The sequence below is a fragment of the Oncorhynchus keta genome, chromosome 2 (assembly GCF_023373465.1).
Source record: "Oncorhynchus keta strain PuntledgeMale-10-30-2019 chromosome 2, Oket_V2, whole genome shotgun sequence".
Taxonomy (NCBI): Eukaryota; Metazoa; Chordata; class Actinopteri; order Salmoniformes; family Salmonidae; genus Oncorhynchus; species Oncorhynchus keta.
The window spans coordinates 24,590,565-24,615,884 of record NC_068422.1 but is presented as its reverse complement, the minus strand read 5'-3'; the positions used below and the strand labels follow the sequence as shown (position 1 = coordinate 24,615,884).

Sequence of the window (25,320 nt, the reverse complement as noted above, 5' to 3'; positions counted from 1 at the left end):
AATGCTAAAGTGGTCCATGATGAGATTCAAACTCGCAACCTTTGGGTTGCTAGACGTTTGTGTTAAGTGCCCACCCATCGACACAGACCAACAACCCTATTTTCATTTTTGCCTTAAGTAACCATCTGTCTTATCTAACCATACCAAACATAACATATCATAATCATTTCTGTTTCCCGGATTTACATTTAAGTCTAGTCTATGAGACCAGGCTGGTGCTAAGCTCTCTTCCGCTTCTTTTTATCCACAAAAACTCCCTAGTCCTTGCCAATCACAAGCATACCCATGACATGATGCAGCCACCACCATTCTTGAAAATATGAAGAGTGATGTGTTGTATTGGATTTGCCCCAAACGTAATGCTTTGTATTCAAGACAAAAAGTTAATTTCTTTGCCCCCCTTAAAATATTTAGATGCACTATTGTAAAGTGGCTGTTCCACTGGATGTCATAAGGTGAATGCACCAATTTGTAAGTCGCTCTGGATAAGAGCGTCTGCTAAATGACTTAAATGTAAATGTAAATGTACATTATTTGCAGTATTACTGTAGTGCTTTATTGCACACAGGATGCATGTTTTGGTCTATTTTATTCTGTACATGCTTCCTTCTTTTCACTCTATCATTTATGTTAGTATTGTGGAGTAACAACAATGTTGTTCATCCGTCGTCAGTTATTTCCTATCAGAGCCATTAAACTCTGTAACTGATAGGAAAACTTCCCTGGTCTTTGTGGTTGAATCTGTGTTTGAAATTCACTGCTCGATGTTACAGGTGTCAAGCTTATGAGCATGTGGCAGCAGTGTGTAGGAGGGAGGGTCCAAGGTGTGAGAAATGTGCATAAGGGCATGAGACAAAGAATGTGTAGAATTGGGGAAGTTGTGGAATGTGTTTATTGTAGGGGTGCCCATAGAGCTGGGGATCAAAATGTCCCGTGCGAGAGAGGCAGGTTGAGGTTTCCAGGGTTAGAGTAGAGCAGAAGTTGTCATATGCAGAGGCAATGAAGAAAGTAGAGGAAAATGGGTTAAAGGGGAGGAGTGGTGAGAGTAGTAGAGGTATACCAGTAGGGAGAGGGCAAAAAGTTAAATAAGTTTCAGTAAGATTGGGGCCTTACAGATAATTGTATGTCTGGAGTACAGAGATGAGGTAGTTATTCAGAAATCATGTTAAACACTATTATTGCACACAAGTTTAGCACATTTTTACTCGTGAACTTATTTAGGCTTGCCATAACAAAAGGATTGAATACTCAAGACATTTCAGCTTTTCACTTTTAATTAATTTCTTTACATTTCTAAAAACATAATTCCACTTTGACATTATGGGGTATTGTGTGTAGATCAGTGATGCAAAATCTCAATTAAAAACATTTAAAATTCAAGCTGTAACACAACAAAATTTGGAAAAAGCAAAAGTGGTGTGAGTTTTTAAAGGAAATGTACGTGTCCTCATTCTTGCCACAGAGACTCCACAGAATAGTAAACCTACAGCCAAACTGTTTTGATTGAGTTGACTAAAATGACAATAGTAACCTTTCAATTTAATTTCAATTCTTACTCCCTATTTAACAGTGATTTATGCACCTATCATGGAAACCATCTGCGAACATGGCAGGGTTGGCATTCCCTTTTGAAACCTTTTCCTATTTTCAGTGGCCTGGAAGAAGGTTGTGGGCGGGATTCTAAATGATCTGCCATGAGGGAGTTTTCAAATTTAGGGAGGTGACAAGTGATGGACATAAACCTGGGAGCCCAGTGACACAAAGAGACCTGGAGACCTTTCATAGGACGGTCATACAAGTTCCCTCTCTCCCCCTGAGTGGGGGGTAGGGGTCTCTCATCGCAGGGCAGCTTATTGTGGTGAAAGAGTTCAGTTCTAGGACTTCATTAAGCCTCTCTATTGTTAACATCTGGGTGAGGAAGAATGGGTCTTTCTCTGGTAAATTGTGCCCCGGCTTTACAAGGGGATTTTATTACGCTACGACGTTGACATTGGCAGCTACTGGCACGCCTGGCAATGGAAAACCTTCAGCTGTTTCAGTCACAGGAGATCAATCAAAGCAGCCTGTTTCCCTGAAGCCTTAGATTTCATCCTGAAACGGGGAAGTGAGGGACCTAGAATAAGCAGTGTGTGACTGTTCTTATTCTAAAGCCCAGAGACTCTGCAAGCATGTACTTCCCCCTTTGAGCGCTTTCTGACTGCTCAGCTCACACACAGTCGGTTGTAACACTGTCAGGCTAGTCCAGACAAAACACTTGCTCACACTTCAGTCCCCAGTGAACTACCTAGCCACTGACCCTCCCATCCCATCCATGTGCCACTCTGTCTCACCCCCTCTTTTAGTATCTCTCCCTCTCTCTCGTTGACTCTCTCTCTCTCCTCTCGCTCCTCTCTCTCAGTCTCCATCCATTCCCTGCTAGGGATGCGGCTGCCATAGCAACTGCTGAGTCACTCCCGGCTCTCTGCTCTCAGCTGCCGTCCTCTAATGTGATTGTTTTAGTGAGGGTGGCACCCAGGCCTTCAGTCATCCACCCCGCCTGCATGCGTGAGCATATTGATCAGAGTACTCCAACACGTATATTTGTTTCAGTCGATTCAGTCGAACGTAAAGATCCATCACTGCGGGTGTCGGAGCTAGATGACCCTGGGGGAGCTCTACAGGTCGAACGGGAGCCTTTCAGATGGGTAACTTTCCCACCACGGTGAAGCACTGCCTGAGCTACGAGGAACTAATCCAGGATTATCCATGGCTAGCACGCTGGCTGCAGGAGGAGAAGGTGGGGGTTGTTGTCTTGCTTTTGCTGCTCTGCGCACATGACTCACTCATGACATAAAGGGAGGGTGCAGGGCGGGGACATGTGAAAGGACAGAGAGGGGAAATCAGCCAGGGACGTAGAAACAGGTAATATATTTAGTGACATCACATTTTGCAAATGCTCTATTTCGGAATAAATTCCATTGTCACGATAAGAGCATATAAAATAATTAGTGTGCCTATTAAGTAATAACCAATCTGTTTAGTATTGTGCCACTGTTGACTTGAGGCCTAAAAGCAGGATTCTGTTCCTCCCACATTGTCTGTTTGAAGTATTTTTATTGTCAGATAGAGAGAGTGTATCAAGTGAGAACCCTTTTACTTCCGCTCGTCCGCACATCTGTTCCCTCTACTATAGTTAGATGAGTTACTAGTCAGGTATAACATCCCAAACTCTGTAATATTGCTGTTGGTAGACTGGTTTTGTTGTCAACTGTCAAATTGACCAGATACATTTAGATACTCAAAACTGACACACATTTGACAGTTTAAAGAAAATATTTCATGCATTATTAAAGCGCCAGCAGTGACCTGAAGCTCAATTGTTCTGGCGTAAGGGATTAAGGTTGTAACACACCTTATGGGAGAAGAGAAACAGAGTTGAAGGTACAAATAATCATGTGTTAGTGCTACAGCCAGAAGAGACTGCCAGAAGAGGAATGGCTGTACCTCAGAACTTGGTTCCTCTCTAGGTTATTTCCTAGGTTCCTGCATTCTAGGTCGTTTTTCCTAGCCACCGTGCCTCTGCATCTGGATTGCTTGCTCTTTGGGGTTTAGGGCTGCGTATCTGTAAAGCACTTTGTGACATCTGCTGATGTACAAAGGACTTCATCAAATACATTTGATTGATTGATTGATTGATTATTGTTTGTGACAACAGATCTAAAAATGATATGTTCAACATCTAACATTACTCTTTATTTTAATTTTTCCGTTTTTAGCGAGCTTTAACACATGAATACCCAGAGTATGTTAAAATTGTTGAAGTCGGGCCGAGAGACGGACTTCAAAATGAAAAGGTAAATCTTTTAGTCACAGTCACCCATCTGACAATACACAGAACCCCCACCACCCATGAACACCCAAATAATTCATGTTCATTTAGGGGAGACTGGGGTTGGTTGTCTCACCATGGCCGTTTTTTTTATTATTCGCTGTTTGATCCAGGTACTATATATATATATACAGTTGAAGTCGGAAGTATACAGACACTTGGGTTGGAGTCATTAAAACTAGTTTTTCAACCACTCCACAAATGTCTTGTTAACAAACTATAGTTTTGACAAGTCAGTTAGGACATCTACTTTGTGCATGACACAAGTCATTTTTTCAACAATTGTTTACAGACTGATTATTTCACTTATAATTCACTGTATCACAATTCCAGTGGGTCAGAAGTTTACATACACTAAGTTGACTGTGCCTTTAAACAGCCTGGAAAATTCCAGAAAATGATGTCATGGCTTTAGAAGCTTCTGATAGGCTAATTGACATCATTTGAGTCAATTGGAGGTGTACCTGTGGATGTATTTCAAGGCCTACCTTCAAACTCAGTGCCTCTTTGCTTGACATCATGGGAAACTCAAAAGAAATCAGCCAAGACCTCAGAAAAACAATTGTAGACCTCCACAAGGCTGTTTCATCCTTGGGAGCAATTTCCAAACGTCTTAAAGTACCATGTTCATCTGTACAAACAATAGTACTCAAGTATAAACACCATGGGACCACACAGCCGCCATACCACTCAGGAAGGAGACGCGTTCTGTCTCCTAGAGATGAACATACTTTGGTGCGAAAAGTGAAAATCAATCCCAGAAAAACAGCAAAGGACCTTGTGAAGCTGCTGGAGGAAACAGGTACAAAAGTATCTATATCCACAGTAAAACAAGTCCTATCGACATAACCTGAAAGGCAGCTCAGCAAGGAAGAAACCACTGCTCCAAAACCACCATAGAAAAGCCAGACTACGGTTTGTATCTGCACATGAGGACAAAGATCATACTTTTTGTAGATATGTCCTCTGGTCTGATGAAACAAAAATAGAACTGTTTGACCATAATTAACATTGTTATATTTGGAGGAAAAAGAGGGAGACTTGCAAGCAGAAGAACACCATCCCAACCATGAAGCATGGGGGTAGTAGCATCATGTCGTGGAGGTGCTTTGCTGCAGGAGGGACTGGTGTACTTCACAAAATAGATAACATCATGAGGATGGAAAATTATGTGGATTTATTCAAACAACATCTCAAGACATCAGTCAGGAAGTTAAAGCTTGGTCGCAAATGGATCTTCCAAATGGACAATGACCCCAAGCATACTTCCAAAGTTGTGGCAAAATCGCTTAAGGACAACAAAGTCAAGGTATTGGAATGGCCATCACAAAGCCCTGACCTCAATCCTATAGAAAATTTGCGGGCAGAAGTGAAAAAGTGTGTGCGAGCAAGGAGGCCTACAAATCTGACTCAGTTACACCAGCTCTGTCATGAGGAATGGTCCAAAATTCACTCAACTTATTGTGGGAAGCTTGTGGAAGGCTACCCGAAATGTTTGACCCAAGTTAAACAATTTAAAGGCAATGCTACCAAATACTAATTGTATGTTAACTTCTGACCCACTGGGAATGTGATGAAAGAAATCAAAACGGAAATAAATCATTTTCTCTACTATTATTCTGACATTTCACATTCTTAAAATAAAGTGGTGATCCTAACTGACCTAGGTCAGAGACTTTTTACGAGGATTAAATGTCAGGAATTGTGAAAAACTGAGTTTGAATGTATTTGGCTAAGGTGTATGTAAACTTCTGACTTTTCATATATATATATATATATATATATATATATATATACAGTTGAAGTCGGAAGTTTACATACACCTTAGCCAAATACATTTAAACTATATATATATAATATATATATATATATATATATATATATTGTGCACAATAAAAAAATGTATACCATGAAGAAAAGCAATTATGAGTCAACATCTAATTATTGCTCCAGCGTTGATCAAAGGGCAGATTTCTTATACTCTTGATCTGACTGAGATCTAATCGTGTCTGCCTCTTTCCAAACGAGTGGAATCATAAACACTGGTTTGTTCGTTATGTTCGCCTGCGTCCCCTGGATTTGCCTCCCAGATTTGCCTTTTTAGCAGCACATTCACCACTCTCTCAAGCGTCTAACTAAGCCCTCTCGCTGCACAGGTCGAGGGTGACCTGAAATAAACTACCTCATTTCTCAGTCAGCTCAATAGGCAACTAGTCTAGAGATGCTGCTGACAGTGTGTTTGCGGGATGTCGGACGAAAGGCAATTTTAAAGCCGTCCCGTGACTCCTGACGTGTCTATAGACATCCCTACAGACTCTCAGAAAGTGCCCAACTGGTAAATAGTCACTTATAGATATATCAGTCAGGTGGCTATCTGCCAGCAGATACTTCTATTGCAGTAACATTGAAGGTCTCTGGTTAGTATTTCTAGCTAGAAGAATTAAATAAGAAGCTAACGTTAAACGGAGCCTACCTCAGCAGGAGCAAAAAATACACTACTAAGTTCTAATAATAACATTGCTTTAAAGAGAGTAGGCTCCTGAGACAGACAGTGATGTGACGCTCAGTGGTGAGGCTGAGACAGTCCCCCCCTTCTGGACCTCACGAAAACAAAAATCCTAGTTATGGCCCTGTGTCTCAGGGGATGGTTGTCACCTGGAATATGGGGTTGGTTGTCACTATCAACATAGTGCTGCCAGTATACAATAAATTCCAAGCTTTTTTTGTGCTTGTGCTATAAAGAGCTCCCTTCATTGCCTCTCTTTCAAACACATATTTTTTCTGTTACAAAACCACACACACACACACACACACACACACACACACACACACACACACACACACACACACACACACACACACACACACACACACACACACACACACACACACACACACACACACACACACACACACACACACATGCATAAAAGCTGAACATGCATACACAAATTTACTCAAAATGTCATGTTATTCTTAAGGCATAAATGCTAAATTTTGTTAGGAATATCGTTCAATCAAAGAAAGGCTATTTCTAAGGCTCTGTTTATTGCTTTATTTCCTGTTGCAAAATGAATAAGCTACTAGCAAACATTGTGACGACCAACCCCATAGTGTGCCATCCAACCCAGCAATGGGTCTACTTTTCAGAAATTGACAGTGTGTTTGATGGCAAATAACTCCAAGTTGGTATAAGATATGAGGATAAAAATGTTCCCATTTCAACCCAAGACCTTGGTCTTTCTAATATTGAAAAGAGTATTGTAAGATATATTGGTCCTGAGAAATACACATGAGAGTAAAACGTGTGAAAACAACCCCGGTCTCCCCTACAAATGATTTATGTTCACTACACACTACACCATTACAAACTCAATATGACATCTGAAAGCTGAAAGCTTACTTCCTTTGTGGCAAGCCCACATTTAGTTTTGTATTATGTAACAATCCTTTTGATTGATTCCTGGTTGATTTGATGATCCCCTTAAACATATGGATTATTTTTCTATGATTACCCAAGGCATGTGTTTCACATTTTCTTCTCAAAAAAGTGATTGATCAAATGAACACCAACTGCCCTTGAAATCTATGGGAAACATGACAAAATTTTACCAGATGGCTCATATGTTGAATGTTTAGTATGAGTATAGTATGTCACAAATTTATCATTCCCATATTCAAGTCTGCTGTGGCTGTACAGATTGACATGAGGACAAAGTGAAACTCTGGGGGTAGTACACGCTGTAATTGTAGGAAATATGTTTGGAATAAGTACAAGTAGCAGGTGAGTGCTGTAAATTACTCTGATTGCAAAGACATTGCAGCTGAATTGCCCAGATGTCCACTCCACATATACCTCCAATCTTGAGAGGGGATCAGAATCAGATCCTGAAAGAGCTGGTCTCCATGTCATTGTTTTCCAGGAAATGGTTCCAACAGGAGTCAAAATCCAGCTGATAGACATGCTCTCAGAAACAGGCCTGCCTGTGATCGAGGCCACCAGTTTTGTGTCTTCAAAGTGGGTACCGCAGGTAATAACTCTTCTTTGTGTGCCCAGAAAGTGTGCTGAGTGATTTTATTAGGCTCTTATTGTTCTCCCCAGGACTACGGAGGGGAAACCTGCTTCTCCATCATCACAGTTATTCCCTAGACCCGCAGATGTTTTGGGGGGGATATCCTTCTTATTTATTTTTTATTTCAACTCTATTTAACCAGGTAGGCTAGTTGAGAACAAGTTCTCATTTACAACTGTGACCTAGCCAAGATAAAGCAAAGCATTGTGACACTGAGATATAGGCCTATTCCATGCAGCTTTATTTTGTTCGCAAATGTAAAATATAAAACATCTCACCTAATTAAATAAACTACAGATGACTGTGTTAGTATTGAGTATTGAGACATATGCTGTGGAACAGCTAGCTCTAGTTCTATATGAGCTTCTGGTAAATATAAGTTTTACATACTAGTCTCACTTGCCAGTTGCAGGGCGCTTCACCAGCAGCTATGGGAAGAGACTATACTTTGTTGATATGTTTTGTAAACATGCTTATGCTTTTGTCTGTTGTCCAGATGGCGGACCACACTGAAGTACTTCAAGCCATCCACAGATCTTCTCATGTTCGTTATCCAGTTCTGACACCCAACATGCATGGCTTTCAGGATGCTGTAAGCATTTCATTATTCATGCAAGAAATCACACTCTTCAAAATGAACAGATATCTTCCCAGGCTCCCCCAATATGACTACTGTTAATATATATAGTGCTACATCAAAGCTGAGTACACTTTATGCCTGAGATTAATGGAAACGTTTTACAGTGATTGTGTGTTGCATAATATTATATCTAAAGAATTGATATCCGTTGCAACTTCAACCTTCTGTCCTGTTGAAGGTTGCAGCTGGTGCTACTGAAGTGGCTGTGTTTGGGTCTGCATCTGAGACCTTCAGTAGGAAAAACATCAACTGCTCTATAGATGAGAGCATTCTGAGGTTCGAGGAAGTCATTTGCACTGCCAAACAACGACAGATTCCAGTCCGTGGGTTTGTATCATTCCTCACTTGCTTCTTCACCAGAGTAAAACGATTTGACTTTAACATCTTGCATTCATTCCATAGGCTCTATAGCTGATATCAACCATGAACAATGCAAAATGCAATTTCTTTACTCAAATTACAATCAAGTTATCAGTGCAAGAGTTGATGTTGATGATAAACAAAATAGTTAGTTAAACATGTGTGTTCACTTCGCAGGTGTGTTGTGAAATAGTGTATGTTTACATTAACAATTTGAGACATTGAAAACACTACAGTGAAATGTTTCAGAGGCCTATTGTTACTCTCTCTATTAGCAAAGGAACACAGCGTTAAATGACTCCAGAAATAATAGGTTAATAAGCGAAGTTCCAGATGCGCACTGCATCGCTCTATGTGTTACTACAACTACAAGTCCAGATGTACAGTACAGAACCGCAGACATGAAGCATGTTTAAATTCAGTGGTACAGTAGCACCCCTTTCACCCAAACAACTGCACATTGACATGGCAACGCATCAGTTTGACACAGGCGTTCTGGCAAATGTGATTTAATGCCGGCTGTTGGAGATGGTTAGGGCAGCACTCCCTTCCCTGGAGTCCAGCTAGAACTTGCTGGAAATTCCGGTTACAAACTGAAGTATCGTCTAACGACCGAGAGCCCAAGAGAAACATTTTCTACTTTTCACATGTTGTCCACTATTTCAAGCGGTGAACATTTCCTACACATATGGAATAGACATATAGTTTGACTTCATCCCCCTGCATCATTTCTCATTACTACTGTCAACAACATAAGGAACATATAACAAGATATTCAACACCAATTTGATATAAAATGTGAAGTCTATATTGCTCTGGCAGTTAGCGGCTAGTGAATCGAGAAAAAAAGAGCTGTTCATTTTATGCTCTACCATAATTCTAATGACAGACAGAATAAATGATATGAGTTTTTGACAAGAGAGAGATTACATTTTAGTACAATTCACTTTGTGACATTTGCCAAAGTTGACATGTTTATGACCCATGTATTATATATGCCATGTGTGTTTATGAGCCATGTATTAATATATGCCATGTGTGTTTATGACCCATGTATTAATAATATATGCCATGTGTGTTTATGACCCATGTATTAATATATGCCATGTGTGTTTATGACCCATGTATTAATATATGCCATGTGTGTTTATGAGCCATGTATTAATATATGCCATGTGTGTTTATGAGCCATGTATTAATATATGCCATGTGTGTTTATGACCCATGTATTAATATATGCCATGTGTGTTTATGACCCATGTATTAATATATGCCATGTGTGTTTATGACCCATGTATTAATATATGCCATGTGTGTTTATGAGCCATGTATTAATAATATATGCCATGTGTGTTTATGACCCATGTATTAATATATGCCATGTGTGTTTATGACCCATGTATTAATATATGCCATGTGTGTTTATGACCCATGTATGTTTTCTTTTAGATATGTTTCTTGTGCACTAGGATGTCCATATGAGGGACCCGTTGAATCCACTAAAGTTGCAGAGGTAAGACACAATTTCTGCATTGCCTACTTTATATGTGTACATGTAATCTAAACAATGTCAAATCCCCATAAGGACCCATTTCCTTTTCTAGACAAAGAGAAAACATTCAGATGTCTGTAATGCTGTAGCTATGAGCTCCTGTCTGTTTCTCCTGTATGTCCAAGGGACTTGTTTTGTTAAGTTGCTCTATTCTTGGCTATAGGTGGTGAAGAGGTTGTATGAACTGGGCTGCTACGAGGTGTCTCTGGGGGATACTATCGGCGTGGGCACCCCAGGCTCCATGGCCAAGATGTTACACAGCGTCAAGAAGGAGGTACCCAGCAGCGCTCTGGCCGTTCACTGCCATGACACTTACGGTCAGGCCCTGGCCAACATCCTAACCGCACTGCAGGTAACCACTGACAGTAAGGCACAATATGGTTTGTCAATCATGTTATTTTTAGAGACCCTGATAAAGTGGGGTTTCACTCAAATCTAGCAACATTTTTGAGAAAGGCTGCATGGTAAGTAACAATGTGGTAGTGTGACATTATCAAGTGGTCGGTCATAGATGGTATCCTATTTTGTGTGCCAAACTTATGTGCTCAGTTTTATGTGAGAATTGAGGAAGCATTGTTTGCGTGACGGAAAATATATTCATAAATAACAAAAACAAAGGTGTCTATTACAATATGACATATGAAAATAGGAGAGACAAATCACTCAATTTGGAATTGGGAACATGATCTGGGAGTCCCCAACAAAGGAAAATAATACAAAAACTGCCCACCCCAAAAAATCCCAGAATCATAATGAACATAAGATACGTCCACTGGCTCTCTTATTACCAGCACCTACATTAAAGAGATTAAAAGAGTCTTTCACGGATCATTAATAAAGCTTCATCCTTTCCTTAGACCACAAAATCTAATTAAATTGTACAAAAGCTTCCTGTAATAGCCCTCTTTCTATGGTGTTTTTCACCACCTCTCTGGAGTGAACCTATAACTTGAGATTCAGTCGGGACATAAACTAGCGGTAATGTAGACATGGCTGTATCAGTTCTCTGGGGCACCCATTGTGCTCTGTCTCCCAGTTTGTCATCCTCGGCAGTGGAGGGATGCTCTTTGGGGGCTGGGTGGGTCAGCAGATGTGAGGGGGTTCACACAAAGGCTTACCTATTCGGTGTCTGTTTCACATGACAGTGCCCTGGCCTTGACAAAGGTACTGAGTGCGAGGGGGAGATGGGCCAGCCCTGAGGGGCTCCCAACTCATCTGTCGCTTGGTTGTTGAACTATCTGACAATGCTGCACTTAAAGGGCAAAGGGAAAATGATCCTTTCATTGGCCTGCTAAGAAACACATGGCAAATGGAGAATGCGAAAGAAACCCGTCCTCAGCAGCAACTATGTAACTGAGCCAGGGAGGTTGCAGTGACTATCGCTGGATTCATTGAGAAATGTGAGTCACGGTCAAGTGTATAAGACATTTCAAAAAGAGAAAAATCTAAACGTCAAGAAAAAGGAATTAACCACTTAAAGGGGAAATGTGTGATTGCTACATCCATTTGGGGAATTTTAAATGAATGATATATAGCTATTAATTCTTGAAGAATATAACTTATAAATGCATAATGAGCTTAGTTCAATTAACTTACCTCATCAGAACACAAAATATAAGCTTGTTTTACTAATTTATTTGTAAAGAAAGTCATTGTAAACACACACTCTATAGCCTCAAAAGATGGTTAAAACTATAATTTTGATTTCATGGATGGTCAGTTCTTGCTTCCATAACTCCGTCTATGAATTTGAACATTTCGCCAGCCCCGTCCCTCAGCTATTTACAAAATCAGTGGCTTTGTTATTGTTTAAACCGCAGATTTCTCCTTTAAGAAAATCTATGACCATTTTCAATGCTGTGTTGCAATCCCTCTTACCCTAAGTAACCCAACGTCTGCATAACTTTTAGCACTGGTTCATGGCTTTACTTATTAATTTATCTACTTCCATGTTCAAAGAATTGTGCATGTTCACCAAACAGCATTCTGCTTTGTATTTAAAAATTGTGTTACAACAGATCCTAATGTTGGGCACTTTTGACAAGGGGTGAGAAGAACCAGAGGGTGGGTGAAATTCCTTTCTGTGGATCACATTGAAATTGATTTATCACAGCTGCCCCGTGACCACTGAAAATAATAACAGGCATGGATATTTAGACAACCATTTGTCCTCCTCCCATCTCAACAACCTCAGTGGAAATGAAAGATGTTATCATAGACTTTTCATTACTGAGTGCCAGTTGTCCACACCACCAACTGGGAGAGAAATGAATTCCACCATCCCCTGTCAGAACCGTGTTACCTCTGCTTTTGTTCATGATAAAGACATTCCATGCTCTTTGTACCTTTTTGGGGGGAAGTTCTGGGGGGCTTTGTTACGAACCCACCTTTGGTGGGTCACACAATGAGAAAGTATGTACTTTATTTTTCAGACTTTGCTGGGAAATAGATTTGATCCGGCCCAACGTTTCCATGTAAACTGCAGCTGACTGCTGGGCTATTGATAGAACTCAGTGTCGCCAGACGCTCTTGGCTGAGAATTCAGACCTGTTCTTACGGATGTAGGATCTTGCTGAGAATTTTCCTGCACCGCAGGAAATGCGGATGAGCTTTGTGATTTACATAAATTCACTGAAAACCCACACTAACACATGGTTATATTAACAGTATTTCACTTTTCATGTAGACTACTTTTGGCCACCTAATAGCCTAACCACCGATCAAGCAACATTATGGACTAAACATTCTGTTTCTATATAATAATAATATAATAAGGATTACTTTTGCTGTGATAATATAGATCAAATTAAGATCCTACATCTGTACTCATGGTTAGCTCCTCTACACTAAGCAAAACAAGTCTGAGCCAAAGCTCATTGACAGGGTTTTAATCTTGTGACTCTCTCTAAATATTTAGTGGCAAGTATGGATGCTATTCTGATAATGGGTGTAAGTGGATCAGTAAGGGACACTATTCCATCTTGTCCAATACATCTAAATACTCTAGATGAGTGTTTTACAAATGGTGACTTGAGAGACCCACTAATGGGTTGTAGCTAATTCCTGCTTGGTAGTGATTTTTGCCGGGGTCCTGGATAGAGATGTTTATGTTCACTTGTGGTTTACAAGAAACCTCCCAAATGGTCCCAGAACCAAAGTGTTTTGGAACCACTAGTGACAGAGACAAAATTGAAATTAGAATGATAATGTTTCATAACCGTGGTCATGACAAATCAAACAGGCACGTTGTCCAATAAAACCTATGGTTTTGAGTTAACCCATACAATCCAGAGGATATTACATTTGAGCTGTGTAGGTCTAATGTTGAGCGTCATGAAAGTGAAGTGAGATGGGTGTAAAGACCTGTCAGTGGTAAACAACTCAGCCAATTTTCAACAAAGTGACTAAACATTTAGACAGGTCCATTCATGTGGTTTCATGGTTGATTACGAAAGCCTTACTCATAGGTCAAGGAGCAAAGACCCCTGGAATAATGAGTGTTAACATTAGGTGAATGTTAATGACTCTTCAAACAATAATTTGGAACTGTCTTGGCGATGTTCATAAGCATGTTTAGTGCTATAGCTAGCTAGCCAACAGCACGTCATATGACAATACTTTAACCTTTCCCTAAAAATGTCTCGTGATCTGGCAACATTGCCAACATGACAGACTACAAGGAACTCCCATTTAATTGCCTGCTGAGGATATTAGCTTATTAGAATAGGCTTGTGGTGCAGGAGTCAGTGTATGTGCCAGGTGACCACAATGAGGCCAGTAACTTGGTGGAAAATATTCCTCTCCGTGTGCGCTTAGCATCAAGGGCTGGATTCAATCCGTATCACAGAAGTATCAAGGAAGATCCACTTAATTGATTTAATGGCAATGTTCCAGCGTTCCCGGAGAATGCATTTACGCTAAACTCTGACTGCATTTACGCTAAACGCTGACTGCATTCATGCTAAACGCTGACTGCATTTACACCAAATGCTGACTGCATTCATGCTAAACGCTGACTGCATTTACGCTAAACGCTGACTGCATTTACGCTAAACGCTGACTGCATTCATGCTAAACGCTGACTGCATTTACGCTAAACGCTGACTGCATTCATGCTAAACGCTGACTGCATTTACGCTAAACGCTGACTGCATTCATGCTAAACGCTGACTGCATTCATGCTAAACGCTGACTGCATTCATGCTAAACGCTGACTGCATTCATGCTAAACGCTGACTGCATTCATGCTAAACGCTGACAGCATTCATGCTAAACACTGACTGCATTTACGCTAAACGCTGACTGCATTCATGCTAAACGCTGACTGTATTTACGCCAAACGCTGCATACAGTATGGCTGCTCAATCGGAATTTATCTTTACATTTTAATGAGGATCTTCCATGATACTTCCGCGATATGGATTGAATCCAGGCCCAAGAAAACGTTCCCCTTTGCATGGTCTCTTTAGAGCACGAACACACGAATAAATGGTGCCTTATTAAAGAGTAACCTTATGTTAACATGAAGTACTTGCTGCATCCCAAGGTGGAAAATGTGTATTTTAATATTCTAAAAAGAACGCATATTAAAGTAAACTCTACAAACAACAAGGATAGATTGGCACAGGACGTGGTTTAGCCCATGAGGCAAAATTTGTATTCATTTAGTTTGAATTACTCCTTCAGCTTACTGTACAAACCTTGGTAGTCAAATGCTTTGAGTGGTTTATAATGTAAGAGGTGCTTTCTTTAAGAGCGTGGTCTCTACTTGGCCAATGACCTCCATAGTCAAACAAGACAATAGATGGTTTTCATGCTTTAAGGTCTTCTGAGTAATCCATTTATGTTTTTGTCTACCTCCCTATTAGCCACAAATATCAAGGAAGAGGTTGTGGCTTTACAGTGGCAGGATTTATTTATTGCTGGAAAGGGCTGCCCCAGGTTAGAAATGTGTCAGCCTTGCAAGCTACCATTGAATACAATCTCCTTCAGTTCCACAGTTTATGTAGAGAAATGTCAAGGCTGAGTTGGCGAAACCTTGCTGCCTCAAACCCTTCAATGAACATACCCATTCTGCCCCAACTGACGCACGGCCACACTTAAAACAAACGATACTGGGTAAGAGTGTGGCCATCTCTCAAGTTGTTCACTTACAGTATATAAGCCCATATCATGTGATGTGAACAGCCAGAGCACACCATAAAGTTTATTTTGTCAGGAATGCATTGTTTTTATACCTCCACGGCTCACTGAATGTGGCTCTTTAACAGCCAGTTCACATCTGGTTGTTGAGCTGTGAGAGGCTAATTGAATGCTGGCAATTTGGACCTTCTGACCACCAGTCCCTGTGCGTATTTCGTCCCATATAGCAGCAGGAATCAGACGTACTGTCGAAAGTGATTGCTGTGCTCTTGGTGTGCCCTGGTCCACCGGAGACCATCTGGCACTCTCGCAGTTAGCGGCAGAATGCGAGAGGTTTGGCACGGTAAATTACAACTCTGTGTTTACACAACAAAAAAGTCTGCCCAATACAATATCCTGCCCTGGAGTTAACTAAGGTCTGGAAATCTCTTGCGCAGTGCACACCGGAGTGGATCACTTTAGCCAACACAAACAGCAATTACAGGCGGCTGAGACAGCCCCTGGATAAAATAGACCCTTTTCTCTGAGAAAAGGCACCAATTATGACCGTTAGTCAGAGAACGAACGGTGCTTCCATTATTTTTGTTTGTTTGGGTCTGTCCCTCAAGGACAGAAGTCCTTCATGGTTTCAGTCTGATGTGTCCCCGTGCCACAGCGGGGTCAGTGGGAGGATAAGCAAGTTAATTTTGTCTCATCATGGGATCCTCTGACATCTGGTTCTGCCAAGGAAGCAGGAAAACGTCTTTAATATTCTCCTGACGGTTGCTGTTATGTGGAAAACCTTGCGGATATCTTAATCTGCGATGCTTCTGAAAAATAGATGCTTGGCTTCATAATTTGTCCCGATGAAGAAGCAAGGATCCGAGGCTGTTGTAAATAACCCGATAGCTTTGAGGCCCGAGGTCCTCAGAGGCATATCATATAGTCGTTTTCCCCCATCCTGAAAGTAACAAGTGAAGCTGTTTTTATCACGTGGCTGTTGATAACTGTATAAAACTCAGGTTCTCTATTGGAGCATATAAATCATGTTTAAAAGCCAACCTAAAAACAACAGCATATCCTGTGATATGAGAATAAACATCTGGTAAAACTTCTCTATGGTTCATAATGTCTTAATGAAACGTAAAGGTATTCGACAAGAATAATTAAACTTATCTACCAGACTGAAGATGTTTTTATGACATCAACATTTTGGATGAAGCAAGCTCACAATCTTTTTCTGAATGACAAGGTTAACGTTTAATGGAAGACGAATTAGCAAAGTGGGTTGAAGGCAAATCCCACTGGGCACACCACGTCATTTAAATGTGGAAATTGGGGTAATATTTGGTTGAGCCATTGGTCAGCCAGAAGTTGGTTGAATTCCCAATGTGTTATCACTATGCTTTCAACCATCTAAAAGCAAAGCCAAATTCCAATGAAAAACAATGTCTGATTTTTGATTTAGTTGTCATCTAAATGTGTTATCACTGTGCATTCAACTATTTAAAACCACAACAAATTTCAAATGGGAATACAATGTCAGATATTTTGTATTTACAGTATACAACAATGTAATGTGTTATCACTGTGCTTCATCTAATAGCACAATCAAATACATGACCTGGATTGCAGTTGAGATTATATTAAAAGTAGCCTACATATAGTGCCAATGGTCAATTCTGTTCGAGATTCTGCACAAAATTTTATAGCAATTGTAAAGATCTCCACAGACCTGCGACCTTTGCATGCTATCTTGAACATACACTATGATTACATAAGACATTTATAGTTACAGTAGGCTAACTTCAAAATGTGGCCATAGATGTTACTCACTTTAAGGTTGAATAAATACGGTTGGCATCATAACCAAATATCAACATTTCTAATGCTTGGATAGTTTCATCTGGGTCACTAGCTTAATCCTATTCTATAACTTGAATTCTTGGTTTAGCTCGAGAGGTGAATCCAACATATGCTTTGTTAACATGTTGACAACTCAATAGACTATTTACTGTATTGCAAAAGTTATATTGAATTGTGTTTAGTTGTCAACGCAACCAAGTATCAACAATTGAAGGAGGTATTTATTTTGTGCCACTGACAAGTCTGGCTTTAATTCCAGTTTGTCTACATATTAAGAATTGAAATGTTAAATGTCCCTTTAAGAGTGTGCTCCTAATCTCAGCTCGTTACCTGTATAAAAGACACCTGGGAGCCAGAAATCTTTCTGATTGAGAGGGGGTCAAATAATTATTTCCAACATCAAAATGCAAATCAATTTATAACATTTTGACATGCTGGATATTTTTGTTGTTATTCTGTCTATCACTGTTCAAATAAACCTACCATTAAAATTATAGACGGATAATTTCTTTGTCAGTGGGCAAACGTACAAAATCAGCAGGGGATCAAATACTTTTTTCCCTCAATGTAGTGTGTGTGTGCATCTATCAGTTACACATACTTGTCAGTACATACAAACGACAAGTAGGTCACATGGGGCAGTAATGGTTGCTGGGGGGAAGGCTGCCATCTTCTCATAATGTTGCTGCTACCATCTCTTATGACTGAAAAGGGCTTCTGGACATCAACTGCTCACCTCAAACTGTCGGACAGGATGGATATAATCCAGACACCCGACCAAGCCCAGATTTCTCAGAAAGAAATCAAGGTGCCTTGTGAGGATCAGGCGACGAGTGGCTAATCTGCCCATGGCTTCCATTCTGCTAGCTAACGTTCAATCGCTGGAAAATAATTGGGACGAACTGAAAGCACGTTTATCATACCAACGGGACATTAAAAACTGTAATATCTTATGTTTCACTGAGTAGTGGCTGAACTACGACATAAAGAACATACAGCTGTTGGGTTATACACTCTATCGGCAGGACAGAACAGCAGCCCCGTAAGACACAGGGCGGGGGCCTATGCATTTATGTAAGCAACAGCTGGTGCACGATATCTAAGGAAGTCTCACGGTTTTGCTCGCCTGATGTAGAGTTTCTCATGATAAGCTGTAGACCACACTATCTACCGAGAGAGTTTTCATCTGTATTTTTCGTAGCTGTCTACATACCACCACAGACCGATGCTGGCACTAAAACCGCACTCAAGAAGCTGTATACCGCCATAAGCAAACAGGAAAACGTTCATTCAGAGGCGGCGCTCCTAGTGGCCGGGGACTTCAATTTACCTAATTTCTATCAGTGTGTTTAATGGGCAACCAGAGGGAAAAAATTCTAGACAACCTTTACTCCACACACAGAGACGCGTACAAAGCTCTCCCTCGCCCTCCATTTGGAAAATCTGACTAGATTTATATCCTCCTGATTCCTGCTTACAGGAAAAAAATAAAGCAGGAAGCATCAGTGACTCGGTCTATAAAAAAGTGGTCAGATGAAGCAGATGCTAAACTACAGGACTGTTCTGCTATCACAGACTGGAATATGTTCCGGGATTCTTCCGAATGCATTGAGGAGTATACCACATCAGTCACTGGCTTTATCAATAAGTGCATCGAGGACTTCGTCCCCACAGTGACTGTAAATACATACCCCAACCAGAAGCCATGGATTACAGGCAACATTCGCACTGAGCTAAAAGGGTAGAGCTGCCGCTTTCAAGGAGTGGGACTCTAACCCGGAAGCTTATAAGAAATCCTGCTATGCCCTCCGGTGAACCATCAAACAGGAAAAGCGTCAATTCAGGACTAAGATCGAATCGTACCGTATCGGCTCCGATGCTCGTCTGTTGTGGCAGGGCCTGCAAACTATTAAAGACTACAAAGGGAAGCACAGCCGAGAGCTGCCCAGTAACACAAGCCTACCAGACGAGCTAAATAACTTCTATGCTTGCTTCGAGGCAAGTAGTGCTGAAACATGCATGAGATCATCAGCTGTTCCGGACGACTGTGTGATCACGCTCTCCGCAGCCGATGTGAGTAAGATTACCAGGAAGTGCACTCCGAGCATGCGCTGACCAACTGGCAAGTGTCTTCCCTGACATTTTCAACCTCTCCCTGTTTGAGTCTGTAATACCAACATGTTTCAAGCAGGTCACCATATTCCCTGTGCCCAAGAACACTAAGGTAACCTGTCTAAATGACTCCCGAATAGTAGAACTCACATCAACACCATTATCCCAGAAACCCTAGACCCACTCCAATTTGCATACTGCACCAACAGATCCACAGATGACGCAATCTCTATTGCACTCCACACTGCCCTTTCACACCTGGACAAAAGGAACACCTATTTGAGAATGCTATTCATTCACTACAGCTCAGCGTTCAACAACATAGTGCCCTGAAAGCTCATCACTAAGCTAAGGACTCTGGGACTAAACACATCCCTCTGCAACTGGATCCTGGACATCCTGATGGGGCTGAACTTAAGGATAGGAATGATGATGGTGTCTAAGAATCGTTGACAGACATGTTCTCCACTTGTTCTCCATCCTGGACATCCTGATACCACTCCAGGTGGTAAGGGTAGGTAACATCACATCCGCCACGCTGATCCTCAACATGGGAACCCCTCAGGGGTATGTGCTCAGTCCCCTCCTGTATTCCTTGTTCATTCATGAATGCACGGCCAGGCACGACTCCAACACCATAAGTTTGCTGATGACAGTGGTAGGCCTGATCACCGACAACGATGAGACAGCCTATAGGGAGGAGGTCAGAGACCTGACAGTGTTGTGCAAGGACAACAACCTCTCCCTCAATGTGATCAAGACAAAGGAGATGCTTGTAGACTACAGAAAAAGGAGGACTGAGCATGCCCCCATTCTCATCGACGGGGATGTAGTGGAGCAGGTTGAGAGCTTCAAGTTCCTTGTCGTCCACATCACCAACAAACTAACATGGTCCAAGCACACCAAGACAATCATGTAGTGGGCACAACAAAACCTATTCCCCCTCAGGAGACTGAAAATATTTGGCACTGGTCCTCAGATCCTCAAAAGGTTCTACAGCTGCACCATCGAGAGCATCCTGACGGGTTGCATCACTGCCTGGTATGGCAACTGCTCAGCCTCTGACTGCAAGGCACTACAGAGAGTAGTGCGTACGGCCCAGTACATCACCGGGAACAAGCTTCCTGCCATCCAGGACCTCTATACCAGGCGGTGTCAAAATTGTCAAAGACTCCAGCCACCCTAGTCATAGACTGTTCTCACTGTTACCGCAAGGCAAGCGGTACCGGAGTGCCAAGTCCAGGTCTAAGAGGCTCCTAAATAGCTTCTACCCCCAAGCCATAATGACTCCTGAACAGCTAATCAAATGGCTACTCAGACTTTGCATTGCCCCCCCTTCTACGCTGTTGCTACTCTCTGTAATTATCTATGCATAGTCACTTTAATAACTCTACCTACATGTACATATTACCTCACTGACCTTAACACCAGTACCCCTGTATATGGCCCCGCTTTTGTTATTTACTACTGTTCTTTAATAATTTGTTATTCTTATCTCTTACTTTTTTTTTTGTATTTTCTTAAAACTGCATTGTTGGTTAAGGGCTTGAAAGTAAGAATTTCACTGTAAGGTCTACTACACCTGTTGTATTTGGCACATGTGACAAATACAATTTGATTTGATTTGAAATGGGGAAAGGCGTTATGCTATGAGGTGCTGCTTTATTCGTTTTTTGAAACCAGGTTTGCTGTTCACTTGCACTATATAAGATGGAAGGGAGTTCCATGCACTCATGACTCTGTATAATACTGTGCGCTTCCTTGAATTTGTTCTGAACCTGGAGACTGTGAAAAGACCCCTGGTGGCATGTCTGGTGGGGTAAGTGTGTGTATCAGTGCTGTGTGTAAGTTGACTGTGTAAACAATTTTGAATTTCCAAAACATTAATGTTTCTTATAAAAACAGGAAATGACGCAGTCAGTCTTTCCTCAACTCTTAGCCAAGAGAGACTGGCATGCATCGTATTAATATTAGCCCTCTGATTACAATGAAAAGCAAGCTGTGCTCCATCTCTCTGCATGGAGATGTGAATCCAACATATTAATGATTAATTTGAAAATTAAATGTGAAATCAACCAAGGTTTGAAACCTTAGGCCTATATGTATTGTCTATTTGTAGTTGAACCCTGGGTTGAACTGAAACAATAGCTGTTGATTTCTTTTCAAATGCTATATAGGCCTAAATGGTATCATTGATTATATATGACTTATAAATAATTTTTACATTATGGAGTGACTTAGATAGCAACAGTGAATATATTTAGTCATTGAGAGATCTCTCAATAACCATTCTCACGATAGCACATTGGTAGTAGTCATTGACAAATATCAAAGCTAACTTGGGCTGTGTTCAATCATTGGATGGGAGCCAAATGAATAGCTGTAGACATGTCAACTCTCCAGTAGGAAGTGCTGCCAAGCCTATTTTGTTCTGATAGTGGATGTAACTTTGGAGATCTGATGTTGTTTCAAAAGTACTAATTCAACATTTTATACAAGGGTTGTCTATGTTGAACATTGGTTACAATGTTGACATAATCCTGTGGTTGAAATTTCACCCTCAAAACATTTTTCAAATCCAATGTATTTTCCATGTAGATTGCATGTCACAATGCATTGATAAATTATGCTGAATCAACATTGATTCAACTATTTTGTAGTCTACATAACTTGGAAATTAATAACTGTCTCTCTCAGAGGCCTACTGTCTTCTTTGCTTATCTCTGAAGGGACAACATGTCGCTATGCCTTTTTGTGCTCTTTATACGGATTCTTCTCCACAGGACCACATGAGGTGGATGTTTTGGGAATGTTTTACAACGATAAAGCTTTTTTTCCCCTGCAACACCGAAGTTCAACCATAAAACAGTAAGCCTATCCCTTGCTAAGCAAGATTTTCTGGCTGTTTGGTACTGTGGTCCAACAAAAGCGCAGACATGCAGGGGAACAACCCACAACGCATCATTAATTCTCATATGGAGGCCAGACACTTGGTAGCCAGGCTGTAAAAAGCATTTCCCCACAGAAAGTTGAACTCTCTATGACAATTACTTTTATTGTGGACATTGTGCATGAACAAAATTGAAGTCGGAGACGTTAAACAAAACAAGAAATACATTTTAGAAGTGATTATTTTTACATATGGGTGTGCTCTATTTATTCAGGACATGGAAAAGACTGAGACATTGTATTCAAGGACATCAGAGGGTGTCATTGAAATTGAGTTATAGCCTTGAATTTAAACAACCCCTTTTTCAAAGCTTAGTAACACACACCTTTGGAATTACCCATTTAGAAACGTACCATAGGGAGAAGGCTAATTATCCAGTGAATGGATTGTAACAAGAGTAGTGTAGTTACAACTGAGTAACACTTGATGTATATGAAGATCGCTGTGCCTAGTAACAAAAATGTATGTACACAAATGTATATTTTGTGAGGTGTGCAGAAAAAAAGGATCAGAAAACATGACACAACAATACGGAACTTTGTGCATTTACAAAGTCTGCTATTACCAAAAACATGCCGCAAATGATGTGTCACTGCTTTAGTATGGCAAAGAGGATGAGTAAGCTGAACTGTGGGGGGACACTAGGCTGTTGCGCCCGCTCACCTCAAAGAAACGAAGACCACATTTCTCCTAACTGCCCATAAAAAAAACGCAACCCTGGCAGGGCACACTATACCAACACATTACAATACAGGGAAACAGGGGACATTGTTCTGCATGGGATTTTACCTTCTGCGTGCCCTGTGCGTGTGGTTGCTGAATGTCTCTCCTGTGTGTATGTGTCTACCTCAGATGGGGATTTGTACAGTGGACTCGTCTGTAGCAGGTTTGGGAGGGTGCCCATATGCCCAGGGGGCCTCTGGCAACGTGTCAACAGAAGATGTTCTCTATATGCTCCATGGGATGGGCATTAAAACCGTGAGTGTTGCTTCACATTACCTGAAAATAGCCTTGCAATCGGCTTTGCAATCCCTAGTGAACCTCCCCTCCCCCTTCATCTGAGAAAGCTTCATTCATAGGATAGATTTCTTGTTCAAATGTGTTGTACATAAAGTGGTTTCTGCATAACTTTCATGTGTTTGTGTAGGCCTGCTGTTTCCATTTCCACAACTGTTTCTTTTGCAATTGCTCCCCCTGCTGGCAGGGTGCCATTTTCTCTTCTTTGATCCCTTGTTTCTTTCATTCCAGGGAGTGGATCTCTCCAAAGTAATCGAGGCAGGTGACTTCATCTGCAAAGCCTTAAACCGCAAGACCAACTCCAAGGTAGCCCAAGCAAGAGGCGATCACTCTGTGCATTGCCGCATGAAGAAGATAAATACTTGACACCTTGTCCTTTTGAACATTGTTCCTTTTCATGCTGCATATAGATAGCAAATTATACAATACAAAGTGCACTATACTTCATTTTTTGGACAAAAATGTGTATCCATTTAGCAGAGGCACTTTATTAAAGTGTTAATGGATAAGGCCTACTTAAATTCAAGAAATAACTGTAAACTTTTCAAACCGAATAACTTGTATCACTGTCTGATAGGAGGTAAAAGAGATGACTCCTCACTAAGTTGTGAAAGTTATTCATGATGTTTCTGTTTGGGGACTCTTCCCATTCATTTCCAGCTCAATGTGGTTACAATTAGACAAGGGGACCTGAGAGGGTTAAGGGAGTCCTGCTGGGTTTAAAACCAGTGTGGGTCGATCATTATCTCCCTCAAAATGTATTTTCATTTCCTAAGTCGCTTGCTCTGTCAAGATGGAAGTATGTCTGCCTTCACATGTGAAATATGTATTTGTTTTCTCTCTCTTCATCCTTCTCACCAGTGCATGACCCCATTCCATAAGTTGGATAAGGTCATTCATTAATTGTATTTTTTTAGAGTTAAATGGACAGTAGTTGGCAGCTTTATGTTGAACTATTGTATTTGCAATAGTCAGAAGGGACAAAGGTATTTTAGCTGGTGAAGCATCTCATCTGCTACTTTTGGTAGAAGTAGGCCTGCCAATATCTATAAGAATACTGAACAATATCAAATATTGGTAAATTAAATCCCGACATGAACTTTGTTGTATAACAAAGCATTTAACCTCCCTTCCACTTGACAGTCCTCCTTTTTAAACGCCTTACTCTTGCAGATAAGTTGAGCAAATGTCAATATCCATGAGTAAAGTATTTTATTAATTTGCTTTTTAATAGTAATGAATGTACTGTAGTATTATGTATTGTGTGAGTATTATGTATTGAGTGACAAAGTGCTATAATAATAAGTAATATATTGAATGTATGTAGTGCCTTTATTCTATGGGTTCAAGAAGAGTGACATATATATGATAAATTAAATGAAGAGTTAATAGTTAATAGCTAATAAATAGTTAGAAAAGTAATTTTGTTTTTGCAAACCAAGGTAACTTGGTGAATCCAACATGCTTATTACATAACGATAATAAAGGTTGATTAAACAAAGTTGTTTACAGAGCAAGATTACTGTAGATTTCGGATCACACATGACCTTCTAAACTCTGTGTTTGCCTAAAGTGCTGCCTGCATATTGGCCCCTTCAGTCCAACCTTTCACCAACATGAAAGCATTGTTATTGTAATTTTGCGACAATATTGTATTACTTTAATGATTATTTTACTTGAGACAAGTAATACATTTGGTACCCTGTACATATGTTCCTGTAAGGTTATATCCTTGATCACAGGATAAAACATACAATCATC

General features: G+C 40.7%; 1 protein-coding gene across 2 annotated transcripts; it reads left to right on the top strand.

Moving 5' to 3' along the window:
• Positions 1–1,243: 1,243 nt before the first annotated feature.
• On the top strand, positions 1,244–25,072 carry LOC118398393 (3-hydroxy-3-methylglutaryl-CoA lyase, cytoplasmic-like). 2 transcript variants are annotated; one of them, XM_035793681.2, is made up of 9 exons: positions 1,244–2,776; positions 3,756–3,833; positions 7,792–7,899; positions 8,438–8,533; positions 8,760–8,908; positions 10,391–10,454; positions 10,657–10,845; positions 23,395–23,520; positions 23,791–25,072. In XM_035793681.2, exons 1-9 carry the CDS (start codon positions 2,681–2,683, stop codon positions 23,923–23,925), a joined length of 1,041 nt encoding a protein of 346 aa, XP_035649574.1. In that variant the 5' UTR covers positions 1,244–2,680; the 3' UTR covers positions 23,926–25,072. The 2 variants fall into 2 exon arrangements, with proteins under 2 accessions (XP_035649574.1, XP_035649581.1); XM_035793688.1 differs by lacking the exon at positions 1,244–2,776 and adding an exon at positions 2,861–2,901.
• Positions 25,073–25,320: the final 248 nt, after the last annotated feature.

What these genes read in the sequence shown, in the direction of transcription:
- LOC118398393 (XM_035793681.2), top strand. Translation starts at nt 2,681, where the DNA reads ATGGGTAACTTTCCCACCACGGTGAAGCACTGCCTGAGCTACGAGGAA. An exon ending in AATCCACTAAAGTTGCAGAG is followed by an intron (nt 10,455 to 10,656) that starts GTAAGACACAAT and finishes TCTTGGCTATAG; the next exon opens with GTGGTGAAGAGGTTGTATGA. An exon ending in ACATCCTAACCGCACTGCAG is followed by an intron (nt 10,846 to 23,394) that starts GTAACCACTGAC and finishes TGTCTACCTCAG; the next exon opens with ATGGGGATTTGTACAGTGGA.